General features: G+C 43.3%; 1 protein-coding gene across 1 annotated transcript in view; it reads left to right on the top strand.

Annotated features, from left to right (window-relative positions):
• NWD2 (NACHT and WD repeat domain containing 2) overlaps nt 1-15,512 on the top strand; it is a gene marked incomplete at both ends in the record, with an annotated part of 193,100 nt that overhangs the window by 74,205 nt on the left and 103,383 nt on the right. Inside the window, one exon of the mRNA XM_080697866.1 lies at nt 12,158-12,246. Within this exon, the coding sequence (XP_080553992.1) occupies nt 12,158-12,246 (89 nt within the window). The remainder of the gene's footprint in view (nt 1-12,157; nt 12,247-15,512) is intronic.

Genomic DNA, 15,512 nt, shown 5'->3' with positions numbered 1-15,512 from the left:
CACATGATGTCTTTTCTTGCCTATGTAAAGGATCACTCAGTTTCTCTTTAATTTTTCTCCCGTGTATGTCATGTGTGTTTGTTATATATGTAGCTTAATATTCCTTGAAACTTTTGGTTTCTTGGAACTCATTAACTTGTTAGATAGTGTAGATCTCAGATGCCATTTGCCACTACCAAAAGTATTTTACATGTACTTAAAATAGATTAATACAGTAAATTATACCTAGTATTATAAATTATAAGTTACTAGTTTAAAGTAAATGAAAGTCTGAAATGTATTAGAGCTTGAAAACATAGTGAAATCATGCTACAAACCTGCAAGAGCTCTAGATCATGATCACAAATGTCATAGAAAGGCCGGGCATGGTGGTACATGCTTGTAATCCCAGCATTTGGGAGGCTGAGACCGGAGGATCGCGGTTCATAGCCAGCCTCAGCTACTTAGTGAGGCCCTCCGCAACTCAGTGAGACCCTGTTTCAAAAAAAGAATAAAAAAATTGGGCAGGGTGTGTAGCTTGGAGGTCAAATGCCTCTTGGTTCCATCCCCAGACCCGCCCCCAAAAAAATGTCATAGAAGGTCTTCCTAAAGCATATGTTATGGCACTATGATTTTTTGGTGGAGGTTTATTTATCATTGATTCACATGCTGAACATACACTCTTTGAGGTTACAGCCTTTTATTAAGCTTTCAAGTTAGAAAACTTATCATCTCCAGAATCTGTAAAATAAGCGAGCGGGGCAAGATGGCAGCGGCCTCACTGGCGACCGCAGCTGCCAAAATGAACATGCATTCCTCGGAGAAGACCTGGACACCAGATTTTGGGTCTGATTGGGACAACTTAAGGAGACAATTCCAGCCGTGATTTTCTACCTAGAATTCGGGAGAGAGAGTGGATTATGGCAGAATTCGAACCAAGAGAACAATGAGGCGTCTGCCACACAAGAAAGGTGATATCTGGAAGAACACCCCAGAAGAAATTAGACAAAAGACCGCTTCAGCCACACATGCTGGGGACTCTTAACAACACACCTTGTAAGAAAAATAATCCTGGCGTGGTGGAGGGTGCCCGGCTGAACTGTGTGTCCCAGGAGCTCAGTGCAGAGACGGGAAGCCCAGCCACACGTCCTGGGAGCTCAGAGCACTGGCGGGTAGCCCAGTCATGGGTCCCGGGAGTTCAGCGCACAGACGGGAAACCCTCCCGTGCATCCCGGGAGCTCAGCCCATGGACCAGGAACCCGGCTGCTCTTTCTGGGAACCCAGCGCAAGGACGGGAAGCCCTCCTGCGCATCTCAGGAGTTCAGCACAGGGGCGGATAGCCCAGCCACATGGCTTGGGAGCTTAGCACATGGACAGGAAGCCCTCCCCTGTGTCCCGGGAGCTCAGCCCACAGACAGGAAGCCCAGCCACGTGTCCTGGGAGCTCAGCGCAGGGACTGGAAGCCCAGCATCCCGGGAGCTCAGTGCATGGGTGGGAAGCCCAGCCACACATCCCAGAGCTCAGCGCTCAGACAGGAAGCCCAGCTACCACAACTCACGCTGGGGAATTTGGGACAACATGCTGTGTGTATGAGGTGCTCGGAAAAGAACAGAAAAGGCTGTGACAGTGCAACGGTGGTTAGTATTGGGTAGAGGCAGAGATTCAATCCAAGCTGCCTCATAAGTTGAAAGAAATATCCTCAAAGGTATACTGCTACTACCGCACATGCTCAGGAATTCTGGAAAACAAACTGTGTGGGAAAGGTGTTCAGGAGAGAACCGAGATGGCAGTGGAGGCGGCAGTGGAGGCAGCAGCGGCGGGTAACCAGAATTTGGAGGGGCAGACAGATCCAGTCCAGTCCACCTTGAACTTTTGAGGAAATCTCCCCAAAAGTAGACTGCTCCTGCAACACATGCTTGGGAATTCTGGACAAAATGTTAACTGATAAAAGTGTTTGGGGAGTTTCAGAGGTAGTTCCGCCATGCTGAGTGTTCTGGGAGTCATCAGCATTCATGGCCACTGCGCTCCTCTGCGCAAAGCAGGAGGCCAGGGTGCATGTGGAGCAGCAGAGCCTGCTCTCCGAAGTTAAGCTGTGGACCTCTGCCTTTGGAGGGAAGACAAAATTCATTGACACTAGGTATTTGGGGTCACAGCTTTTGCAAAAGACATATACTGCTCTCTCATATTTAAAAAAAAAAATATTCAAGAACTCCGGGCAAGGTGGCGCATGTTTGTAATCCCCGCGCTTGGGAGGTGGAGACAGGAGGATCACCCAGGTTCGAGGCCAGCCTCACTGGCTTAAGAGACTCTGCTTCGAAATGAAAATATATTTTTTAAAAAAATAGGTCTCCAGGAGTATAGCCCGGAGGTAGAAAGATATCCAGGAACCCCAGTACCATTTAAAAAAAGGTAGAATAAAGAGAACACCTGCAGATGACCTCCTCATAGTTACAGAGACGAGAGCTCTATGCACAGCAAGACTTGTGCCAGGGCCTCGGAGGCCAGGATAGGAGCCTGCCGGGTGGCAAGGCCAATGCAAGGGCCAGCAAGGCTGGGATCAGAGCCTGCCATGAGGCAAGGCCAGTAATGGGGTCTCCAAGGCAGGGATCAGAGCCTGCCAAGGGGTGAGGCCCATGTTGGGGCCAGTGAGGCCGGGATCAAAACCAGCCATGAGGCAAGGCCCGAGCTGGGGCCTCTGAGGCCAGGATCAGAGCCTGCTGAGGGGTAAGGCCAGTGCCAGGGCCAGCTAGGCCGGGATCGGAGCCTGCCATGAGGCAAGGTAGGTGCTGGGGCCTCAGAGGTCGGGATCAGAGCCTGCTGAGGGGTGAGGCTGGGACCAGCGCCAGCAAGGCTGGGATTGGAGCCTGCCATGAGGCAAGGCCAGTACTGGGGCCTCCAAGGCTGGGATCAGAGCCTGCTGAGGGGTGAGGCCGGTGCTGGGGTCAGCAAGGCTGGGATCGGAGCCTGCTATAGGCAAGGCCAGTATTGAGGCCTCCGAGGCTGGGATCGGAGTCTGTGGAGGGTTGAGGCCGGTGCCGGGGCCAGCGAGGCTGGGATCAGAGCCTGCCATGAGGCAAGGCCAGTGCTGGGGCCTCCAAGGCTGGGATCTGAGCCTGCCAAGGGATTGAGGCCAGTTCCCAGCCCAGTGAGGCTGGGATCGAAGCCTTCCATGAGGCAAGGCCGGTACTGGGGCCTCTGAGGCCAGGATCGGAGCCTACCAAGGGGTTAGGCCAATGCCAGAGCCAGCGAGGCCAGGATCAGAACCTGCCGTGAGGCAAGGCCAGTGTTGGGGCCTCCGAGGCTGGGATCAGAGCCTGCCAAGGAGTGAGGCCAGTGCCCGGGCCAGTGAGGCTGGGATCGGAGCCTACAGTGAGGCAAGGCAAGTACTGGGGCCTCTGAGGCTGGGATCGGAGCCTGCTGAGGGGTTAGGCTGGTGCCGGGGCCAGTGAAACCAAGACTGGAACCTGCCATGAGGCAAGGATGGGGCTAGGATTTTGGAGGCTGGGATCAGAGCGTGCCAAGTGATGAAGCCGGTGTCCGGGCCAGCGAGGCCAGGATCAGAGCCTGCCATGAGGCAAGGCCAGTGCTGGGACCTTTGAAGCTGGGATCAGAGCCTGCCAAAGGGTTAGGCTGTTGCCAGGGCCAGTGAGGCTGGGATCGAATCCTGCCATGAAACAAGGCTGGTGCTGGGGCCTCAGAGGCTGGGATCGTAGCCTGCCAAGGGGTGAGGCTGGTGCTGGGGCCAGTGAGGCTGGGATCAGAGCCAGCCATGAGGCAAGGCTGGTGCTAGGGCCTCCGAGGCCAGGATCGGAGCCTGCCAAGGGGTGAGACTGGTGCCTGGGCCAGTGGGGCCAGGATCGGAGTCTGCCGTGAGACAATGCCAATGCTGGGGCATCTGAGGCCAGAATCGAAGCCTGCCAAGGAGTGAGGCTGGTGCTGGGGCCAGGGAGGCCAATATCGAAGCCTGCTGAGGGATAAGGCCAGTGCTGGCAGTGAGGTCGGATTTGGGGCCTGCCATGAGGCAAGGCCAATGCTGGAGCCTCGGAGGCCGGGATCAGTGCCTGCCGAGGGGTGAGGCCAGTGCTGGGTCCAGCAAGGCCAGGATTGGGGGCTGCCATGAGGCATGGCCAATGCTGGGGCCTCAGAGGCCAGTATTGGAGCCTGCCGAGGGGTAAGGCCTGTGCCAGGGCCAGTAAGGTTGGGATCAAAGCCTACCGAGGGGTAAGACCAGTGCTGGCAGTGAGGTTGGGATCAGAGCCTGCCTTGTGGCAAGGCCGGATCTGTGCCAGCAAAGCCGGGATCAGTGCCTGCCATGTGGTGAGGCCATAGCTGGAGCCAACGAGGCCAGGATAGGAGCTTTCCTTAAGGCAAGACCTGTACTGGGGCTTCTGAGGCCAGGATGGAGCCTGTCATGAGGCAAGGCCAATACTAGAGCCAGCAAGGCCGGGATTAGAGTCTGTCAGGTAGCCAGGCCAGTGCTGGGGCCTTCAAGAGTGGTATCAGTACTTGCAATACAGCATACACAGAGAAATAGCACAGAAAACAAACAAACAAAAAAATCAGATGCTTTCCCTAATATGCAAAAACTAGGAAGAAATGGGTAATAGGAGGAAATCTGATTGAAGAAGCGGCCCTATGGAGGAGCAATTAAGGTGACTAATCAGAGAGAATGGGATGGGGGAAGATGGAATCTCTTTACAACACATGATGTATGTAAACAAACATATCAAAGTTAATCACTAAACCAAGTGTGGGATTGAGGGAGGGGTAGGGAGTGAAATAGGGATTGGATAAGGGCCAATTGGATGATGTGTGCTTAGAAATCCTCACAAGTCTTGTATTCCATTGTGATATTTGACTACAATGCACCAATAAAAATATATTAAAAAATAATAAAAATTTTTAAAAAAAGAAAACTTATCATCCTGTTGCTAATTAAAATAGCCCTATTCTCTGTCTCCTGTGCACTCACAAATGGCAAAAATGATACCTGCAGGTCACCAGGATTTAAATTGAATATAACTCCAACCTGGTCTCAGGGGTCCCATTCTAACTAGGATTTCTACTTCCACTGTGCCTTTGGTCTCGGCATGGCTTAGTTTCATTTCAGGTACATAGCACATTGAAAAGATAGATGATACATTATTTTATGCTAATTGTTTGTTACTTTTAGCATTTTTTTTGCAGATTTCTTTTCCTCAGTATTGCCAGAAACAGAGTTCAACCTTACTGTTACTTATAATTTATTTGTTCTCCCCCTAAAATGTATTGGAGTATAGAAATAATATAGTTAATAATTATTATTAGAAGCGTATGAAAAAATGATAACTTTTTTTATACTGACCAGAACCTCCAGAAAATGGTGATGTGTCTTAGGAAATGTTTCTAATCTTAGGTGGGAAACATCTAGTCTTACAACTTCAAGCAGTGTGAGCCGCAGGGCCTTTTGTAGATGCTTGTTGCTAAGCTCTTATGCTGAATAGAATTAAATTGTAACAGTATTTTTTTTTTCAGCATTTATCGAGTGACCATATAGATTTATTCTACTGATATGGTATATTACATTACTTGATTTTCAAATGTTAAACAAACCTTGCATTCTTATAATAAGCCACTGTAGTCATAGTGTATATGTTTCTGGACTCAGTTTACTAATACTTTGTTAAGAATTTCTGCAGCTGTACACATGAAGGATATATCAGGTGTATGGTTTTTGTTCTGTGTTTTTTCTCTTGATGCCTGTCTGAATTTGAGTTTAGGGTAATATATACTTATAGAGTGAGCTAAGAAGTGCCCCCTTCTGTTTTCTGAAAGGGTTTGTTAAGGTTTATTTCTTCTTTGTTTTTACCTCTGACTGATGCTTTTTAATATGTTCCTTTCTGGATTTGTGTAGTAACTTGCCTGGGCTAAACCTATGGAATCCACTCCCCACAGTGTGTGCTGCTGGTATCTCTGCAGCACAGATAAAACAAATATATTAATTTCATCTCATTATTACTATCACTAATTCCCATTATGAAGCTTGGATTCCTAGGGGTCACCCATTTGTCTGTCGGGCTTAGCACCAGTCTGTGCTTTGTCATATTTTCTTTTTAAATGGCTCAGATAGGTAAGGCTTCTACCCTCTGTGGATCTGTGGAGATTGAGTAGTAACACGTTGAAAGTTTAGGCTGTGTCTAAATCTGCACTCGCTTTTATTTGGTGCCAGACCTTCTCATGTTTCTGCTGGCAGTGTAAACAGGCTCAAAGCCAGCCAGGAATGTGTGGCTGGTTTTCAGTTTCTCTTATGTTTTTGTGTAACCTTTGCATCAGCTGGAAACTTGCAGAAAGCTCACTATGGCTTTCCCTAGTTGTACATTTTCTGGATCTTTTTACTAAATTTTGACAAAGCCACAGACTAGCTAACCCACTGGACAGCTTACCCATTTGTTTATTTCTGAGACCTCTACTGCTAATAATGGAATTCTTTAAAGCCTAAATCCTAATCAGATGGGAAATTTGTAGTAATGAACATTTTAACGGTCACAACTTGACTTAGATATTTGAGTTAGGGGGTAGAGGTAGAGATTTGGGATTAAGAGAGGATTAAACTAAAGAAAGAAAAGAATCCCATACAATTCCCACTGCTCTTACCCAAAGTTTGGTTGCTCTTCAAGTATAATTCCTTCTTGATTTGTTTCATTCCTTCTGTGTTTGGTTTATTACAAAGCTTTAAAATGGTTATGTCAACAATGTTAATGTGACTGTTGCTCATTGGGAAGAGGAGCCAATCAGGCCCTCAGAGTGCCACGCACCACTGTTCATTTTACAACATCATGCTAGATTCAGTATGGCCATTCATGCTATCAGCAGAGTCAACCGTACTTGAAAATGACATTGGCTTTTATTTATTTTAACTTTTGGAGACAAATTATTTTCTTAGTTTGGCTTTAATGTTTTGACTATAGTAGCATCTATTTACTCATTCATTTATTGGGTACTAATTATGTTCTGGGATCACTGGTTTTTGTGATAGATGTTTGAGAAAGTCCTGCCTTTCTAATGAGGGAGACAAACTAAATATAATAATTACAATAGATTCCAGTAGGTGATGTCACTCAAGAATGAGCAGCATGTTGTGGGGTGGCCTGAACAGAGCATGACTGTCTTTGCAAGAGTCTCCAAATGTCAGTTTTCTCTTCTGAAAAATGGGACAAATAATACTTGTCTCCTAGTGTGCTAAGGAGGGTAAGATGAAAGAATGCATTTTTCTAGTGTAGTCACTACTGCCCAATTTATTACTTTTTTAGTGCTAAACTATGTGAATTGTCAAATGACTAAATAAAATGGGGGGGGGGGGGTTCTGGAATGACATTTAAAAGAAAAAGTGGTTTTCAGTTCTTATAGCAGCCTAAGAGCGTTCTGGCTTTTATCTTCTGGACCACCAGAAGATAGCCAAGTCTTTTATATTAAATTAGTTTTTCTTTAATTTTTCCTTGGAATTTATATCTGATAGCTCAGTGGTGCATCAGGCCAAGGGGGGGAGGGAGAGTCAGATAAATGGGAAACTTTGGGTTGAGACGGTGAGTGTGAAGTGGAGCAGTCAAAATCAAAAGATGATCATGATAAAATTGACAAGATCTGATATTGAAATAAGAAGAAATGAGTGTAGACTATTGGGTATAATGGACTTATCAGAGAACCATGGAGAGGAGATTGCACTTTGAGAAGCTAACAGACAAGAAATTAACCAAGCTGGGCATGGTGGAAAACGCTTGTAATCCCAGTACTTGGAAAGCTGAGACAAAGATCACAGGTTCATGGTGAGCCTCAGCTACTTAGGCCCTATACAACTTAGTGAGACCCTGTGTCAAAATTAAGAATAAAAAAATAGTGCTGAAGGTTTAACTCAGAGTAGAATGCTCCTGAGTTCAATCCTCAGCACTGCAAATTAATTAATTAATTAAAGAAAGAAAGAAAGAAAACAATTAACCAAAAATGCCAGATAGATGGGCCATATGAATCAGTGCCTAAGGAGCTAGGGAAAGAGAAAATATAAGCAAGAGTGAATATAGAGATAGCTGGAGATCCTGGAGATCAGGCAAATGCCAGGTTTATCAAAGTACATGTGGTGGATCCACAGCCTTAAAATTGGGTGAGGCAGGAGCTGTGCATGGTGCCTATCCGATATGATTATTTCAACACTCTTTTATTTTTAATAAACATTTGGAATTAACCTGAACCCTTATGGAAGTAAAATCAAGAGGTTCAGTGATAATAGTTCTGATTAATAATTCTCCCCAACTAATGCATTTCCTGTGGGTAATTCAGACACTACAACAGAGACCTGCACTAAATTTGAAATCACCAAGAAATCATTTAGAAAGCAACTCCTTATAAACCTAATAGCACAGCCAGAGTGTTAATGCACCTTTTCAAAGCATTAAGGAGCTAGACAGATACAAATGGATGTAATGACTGTGCATAAAAAAAAATCCTGATGACGCACCTCGTCTCTGATCTACACTTTAAGGTCCCTTTTAATGTGTGAGATTCTGTGAGTTAATTTTTCCTGTCTGTGACATTCAAATGTTTTTAATTGCCAACCATCCAGATTTGCTGTTGGTATGAATCAGGGTTTTTAATTTAATTAAGCCAGCTTATCTGTCACCCATCATAATTAATCCATTCTATCTTAATTACATTTCCATTTCCAGAACCAATCACCATATACTAATACAAATATAGGAAAACTGAGTCACTTTTGTACTGTGTTACAGCACAAAATACCTATCAGATACGTACATACACTTCCTTCACATATTTAGAAAGTTTTAAAAGATCTTGATGAAAATGTATTCCTATTCTTCCAGAAACACAGAAAGCAGAAATTTCAACTCACTCATCTACCCCATCATTTACTTTCCAGAATTTCAGTCTTGCTTTTATATCTATTCAGTGACAGATTGTAATGTAGGACTCCTTTGTGTTCCTGGAGGTAATTGTGAAGTAGTATTGTCTTTCAACTCATTTTTGTCACTGGGGCACATGTGGATTTTTTTTTTAACTCATTCGTTAATTGAGCACAACTCTAATCCGGAGGAGGCAACAGTCAATGAGACAAAAGAAGGTCCCAGCTCCTTTGGAGCTCGTATTTCTGTGGGGGAGACAGACAGTAAACAGTGACAGTAGTGATGGATAACATGTAAAAATTAAAAGAAGGTAGTAGAAGGTAGCTTGGTGGCTTCTGTGAATAGCGTGCTCAAAGAAGGCCTCTCTGCAGAGACGGATTAAAGCTGACCCTCGCGTGAGAAGAGATTCTGTGTTGGCTTTCTGTTGCTATGACAAATCCTGAGGAAATGAACTTGGTGGAGGAAGATTGATTTTGGCTCATGTTCTCAGCCTAGAGTTGGCTGGCTCCAAGACAGAAACATCACGATGGAAGGGTATGGACCAAGAAAGCTGCTCCCCTCATCATGGCGATAAGCAGAGTGAGAGAGTAAAGGAGCCAGTGGCAAGATATAGCCACAGGAGCTGCTGCAGGCACAGGAACAGAAGTGGTAGGAGATGCATTTGAGGAGAAAAAAAATAGTCAGTGAAAGGAGAGTGGGTTTCATTCCAGTTCTTTGAAAATCTGTCCGTGGGTTTGAAACAAGGCAGTGATGAGACAAGATTTACATTTTGAAAAGGTCAGTCTGGCCTCCCTGTGGTGAATGCATTGAGGAAATTGAGTATTGAAATGGGGGATAAAGTCCAGATGAGAGGGGAATTTGTCTTGGACTCAATAGCAGAGGTGAGAGAAGTAGATTCATTTAGGATTCCTTGGGCCATAGAGCTGGAGAACTTGTTGATGGGTTGGCTATTCAAGGGTGTATGGTAAAGACAGGAGAACCCATCAGGGATAATGCAGATTCTTTTCTTTCACACACTTAAGACTTCTGCAATTCTTATCGATTTTGCGCGGCTATTGCACTGATGGGTTTCACAGGTCAATTCTGTTCACGGTTATGTATTTCCGTGGTTAGAGCAGAGCAACCCATGGCATGGCTGCCTGGCTTCAAATCTGAGTTCTCCAGCCTTGTGACCGTACAATCTGGGGCAGGTTTTTAACCCCTTGACTCCTCAGGTTTCTCAAATAAAGTGAAGCAACGAAAGTTTGTCTATTTCGTAGGGTTGTCATCAGAAATAGTAAAAAAATAAAAAAATACATATAAAAGTACTTAACACACTGCCAGAATATAGTAAGTACTCAGTAAATACTAGTGGTTGGTACTTTAGCCTTTTCCTAGTCACTATTACATATTCATAATTCAGCAACTAGTAATAATATATAAAGAAAAATTTCTTAAGAAACAAGACATTTCTGTCCCTTATATCATTCCATAATTTTATTTATCAGGTATTAAATTTAGAGTTTCATAACACCAATCCCTATTTAATATAGTCCCAATTTCAAAATAGGCTAGTATTTTGAAAATGACTTTGTTATTTGGGTTTTAAAAATCTGTTAAGGCCTTTTAGAGAAATTGATTGACTGTTATCAGCTTTATTATGCAGTTAATGTTTTCAGCTTTTAAAATGGGGCAAGAGAGGATGGGTATCTGATCCCAAGATTATATAAATGACATAAAAGCTTAATGTGCTGCCCCTGGCAGTGACACCACAGCCCCCACTCAGCTTGATCCTGCTTTGTCTTTGAGCTCAGGACCACATTGGATCTATGGTAGGGAAAGATCTTATTTGTTTAGGTCACAGAATAATTTAAAGACCTCTATTCCTGTGACTCTGATTTCCGTGCAAACACAGGTTTCTGCCACTCTGTTGGTCTGCAGCCACATTTCAGACTCCCATGATTAGTTATTTGCTTCTCAGAATAGGCTTGAGAACAGTAGGAAAAGAGAGTAGGTCAGCACAGCATATGGTTAAATTTTCATGGACAGATATGCATAAGAAGAACGGGAAAATTATTTTAAATTGTTATCCATTACAAATGTGGTGCACAGATGTTCCATAGTTGTAGCTGGAATTGAGATGCAGTTAACAAATAATACTTTTCATGAGACTAACAAATCTTAATTATTAGAAAAACTCTTTCTCCTGTTTCACTGATGTTAGTTGAGCAAGGAAAAAAAAATCTCATTGGGCTTTAAAAATCATAATCCCTGCGCTTGGGAGGCTGAGACAGGAGGATCGCACAGGTTCCAAGCCAGCCTTAGCTACTGAGTGAGGCTCTTAGCAACTTAATGAGACCCTGTTTCCAAATAAAGTATAAAATAGATCTGGGAGTATATCCTGGAGGTAGAAAGGCCCTGGGTTCCACCCTCAGTACCACAAAAACAAAAACAAAAAATCTTAGAATCCCACTATTGATGTGGAAGCATAGAAGACTTTGGAACACCTTTCTGTCCAACATTAAGTTAGCATACATGTGTTCTATAATTCTGATTTCTGGTTCTTTGTTTCTTCTTTTTTTTAATAAATGGATAAAAAAAAAAACTTTTACACAGTGTGACACATGTAAACAGTTCCTGTCTGTGACTTAGCAGGAAGTCCCTACGCCCAGGTTACTGTGTCAATCTACTAGGTAATTAGATCTACAGAGGGTAGGAACTACTAGTTTTTCATGTTTTCATCCACAATTTTTCTCCTAATTATTATGCTGATTGCATAGATTTTGAGCTTTGTAAAAGTTTCAGTGTTTTTTAGATACTCAAATGAAATAATACTGTATGGATTTTTTTTTTTTTTGTAAATCAGTAAGTCAGTGAACATGTGTGATAAAACTTTTATACATCATTGAGCTAAAACACCTGATAGCCCTACAGTGTCGTCTTCTACCTCCTCCAATAGAGTATAGTCATGGCTATTGAAGAGTTTGCTGTGAACATCTATGTGGGTATAAAAAATTAATTCTGAGTTCCCAGTCCTGCTAGCGCGCACACACACACACACACACACACACACACACACACACACACACTAAAAATTTTTTTTAAAGTGAGCTTTTGTCCGTCTTGATGGTTTCCTGTGCATGCCCAGTGTATGGGTCTCAGTGAAATTATCCCAGCATCCAATTACCTCATCTTTTCATAAACGAGCACCCCAGCTTGATTATGTTAATATTTAAGTTTTCATTGTTTTACAGAAATAACCAAATGGGCATACTCATTTTTTGTATGTTTGTTGTTTTCTACTGTAGATACGGGAGCAGAAAGACAGGCACTAAAAGAAAATGTGTATCCTAAACTGAGAGAATTCTGCAGAGAAAACTATGGACTGGAATTTCAGGTAACCCTAATATTGATCTCATGTTCTGTTATATTAGCTGAATAACTAGTGTTTGTTTCTTGTCACAGCTTGAGTGTTATAAAAGGCGAGCTTTAAGCCCCTAAAATTTTTTTCTTTAAGCATGGATATAAAGAGAAACATTGGAAAATGGAAATAAAATGGTAATTTTTTGTTTTGTATGTGTATTTCGTGATTTTTGGATTATGGTTAGTATTGGTCTATCTTTTTCATCAAACTATACTTACTTGCTTCTCTGAAAGTTTCTACTGTTCTCAAAAGGGTGCGTGTTACTCAACACCTACCTTTTAAGAAGCTATAGTCTCTAGGAATGTTTTACATCTAAAATCAGGACCAGCTTTTTTAAAGTATTTGCTATCAGCAGCCTAGTTAGCCTTACCTTCTATTTTCTTTTGAGTTTTTTTTTTCACATCATAGAATATCCTTTCTCCTGAGCATTTCAGAGCTTTGCCATTTACTGAAATATGTGTGTGTCTTTGTGTGTGCACACACATGCCTTTCAAAGAGCAACTACACAGGTCATTGCTAAAGTTCATGAACACCTGGTATTTTTATACACCATTGATTTTGCCACCTGATAGAAAAGTACTAAAAATTTTGGCTGTGTGTCAGACATTCAAAACTTGAAAAAATGAATGGCTCCTGCAGCAGGCAAGTTTATTCAGAATCTTTTAGCTTTACTTACAAAAGAAATCTTAAAGGGTCTGGCATTATCTCAGCTGCACATCCACATTGTCCAGTGGTAACTATGGTATGGGCCTGTGGTGCCAAAGTGTGAAGTGTACCATTGTTAGTGGAAGAAAATGTCACCCTTCACTTGTTGCCTCTTGGATTAATATTTTATCTTGGGATCCCTCCTGATGCAGTCTGTCATGATGTATAATCTAATAATCTCTAAATGGCTTCGGTCTCAAAGCATAGTGTCAGGCAGCAATAGGCCACTAGGACACATATGATGAAAAATTAATCATAAGTCACCATTGACTTGATAAATCATCAACCTAAATTAAATTTATTGGCGTGAATGTAGCCCTGCCTTCTCTGAGGAATGTGGTCTTACTGAGAACAGGGTCCCAACTGTTAGCGAACTCCCAGTCTGTCAGGATTCCCAAAGAATCTGACATTCATTGGGGACTCATCTATCATAAGGAAAGAAAAGTGCTCAAGCATATGAATTACATTTTCCAGTTTGTTTTGTCTTACATTGTGTCTGTCAGTAGTGGGAGGGAATTGTTGAGTTACAGAGCAGCCTCCACAAAATACGGTGTGAATTAGGATTAGCCAAAAGGAAAGTTTATTTGCTAAATAGGTGGTAGGCACAGGAGAATAGGAGACAACCAAAGGAAAAATGCAGAAGACAAGCACTGCTAGATAAATTGATGGCAAGAATCTTTCTAGGCAGATGTGGGAGATGGGTGGGATCTGGACAGTGAGCCCCAGAGTGACTTACCCAGGGAACCGGACAGTTTACAAGTCAGAGATGGTGTTTAGAATAAAGTAAAACATGCCAAGTTGTATTTTCTGCCCAGCTGTGAGCTTAACAGGAGCTCAGCACATAATATCTGAAGCTTCTAAAATATGCACCTTTCAGTAGTCTTATAGTAGGTTAATTATAGATCTGTTCACTGAGGATATTTTTTCAAGACAGATAGTTCTCTTTTCTCAACTATAACAAGATAAGTGCAGAGCTTCGTGGGAAGCCAGTTTGCCCCACAGGGTTCTGGATACCTTCTTCAGTTGTACGTTAGATCCAGGAAAAGTATATTTCCCTGGTTGTCAGGCATGCCACGCTATTGGTGTCTGCGTCCCTTTGCTCATGCCGCGCTCTCCACCTGTGTCACCTCTGACCCTGCCCACTCTTCACACTCTTCCCCTCTGAACTCCAGGTGTACTCCTCTCCACCTTGCCCACTGCTCAGCAGCGATCTGCACTGCTTGAGGCTCTTTGAACATTCCAGACATTTCCCCTTTTAGAATTTTGCCCTGGCTGTGCTTGTGCTCGATGCCTGGAATTCTCGCCCCTTCATCTTCACAAGGCTGCTCTAAGAGTCCCTCAAGTCTCCACTGACGTACCACTTCCTGGAGATGATCCCCTAATGGCCGATGTAAAGCCACTGCATGGGTGCCGCTGTCTTTTGTAACACACTATTCTTAGTTCCTTGCATGTGGCAGTATCAGAAACTTTTCTTTCTTTTTTACTCATATTTGCCCATTTATTATTTTTATTTGTATTAGACTTCTGTTGGTACATTTAATTATAGTAAGATTCAAGGTGATTGTCAGGTGTTTTCTTTTTTTAACATATGAATTGGTTTGCTTTTTTCCTCTCTCCCTGTAGAATGTAAATTCCTTGAGAACAGGGGCCTGCCAGCCTTCGTGTCAGCTACATTCCTGGCCCAAGAATAGTGCCCAGTACATGAGAAAACTCCCTGAGAACGTATTAAATGAATAAGTAAATGCATAAAAAATATAAATGAATGAAGATTCAGTCCAAACATTACTTTCTTAAGAAAACTTTCTCTGCTCTCCCATTCCTCCAGGGATATCCTATGTACCCTCTTGTTGTTCCCCTAAAATTCTACACATAGCTACCATTCAGCTTATTAAAGTGGATGCTGAGCAGTGACCATAGGCCAGTCAACTCTCTAAGCTCTAGGAATACAGGCTGGTAAAAATAAAAACAAAACAATTGGTATGGGCCCCAGTAAATGAGGGACTTAGGATTCTGCCCACAGGTACCACCTGTTATTGCTTCAACTCTCTTCATTTCCACTGCTCAGACCTTTGTCTAACCCTCATTGCTTCAAATAGCAGATGAAGGGGCCAGGCATGGTGGCGCATGCTTGTAATCACCGCACTTGGGAGGCTGAGACAGGATGATCGCACAGGTTCAAAGCCAGCCTCAGCTACTTAGTGAGGCCCTCCACAACTTAGTGAGACCCTGTTTCCAAGTACAGTATAAAATAGGTCTGGGAGTATAGCCTGGAGGTAGAAAAGGCCCTGGGTTCCACCTCCAGTACCATACACACACAAAAATATATATATCAGATGAATAAATAACATTTGCTCATCTCTTTTTCTGCTCATCCCCAGGAGGTGGCAAGTGCTTGAGGAAGAGATAAATTCTTGTTTGTTTTCATTCTCCAGGGCCTAGATTGGAGTTCTGTGTTGTGTGGATTTTAGGAAGATTATGTAGCAAAACTACCTAACACCATCACCCTGCTTGAGTTTTTCTGTATACCACCACTG

The sequence above is a fragment of the Muscardinus avellanarius genome (genome assembly GCF_963383645.1).
Source record: "Muscardinus avellanarius genome assembly, chromosome: 6".
NCBI lineage: Eukaryota > Metazoa > Chordata > Mammalia > Rodentia > Gliridae > Muscardinus > Muscardinus avellanarius.
This window is presented reverse-complemented; position numbering and strand designations above follow the sequence as displayed.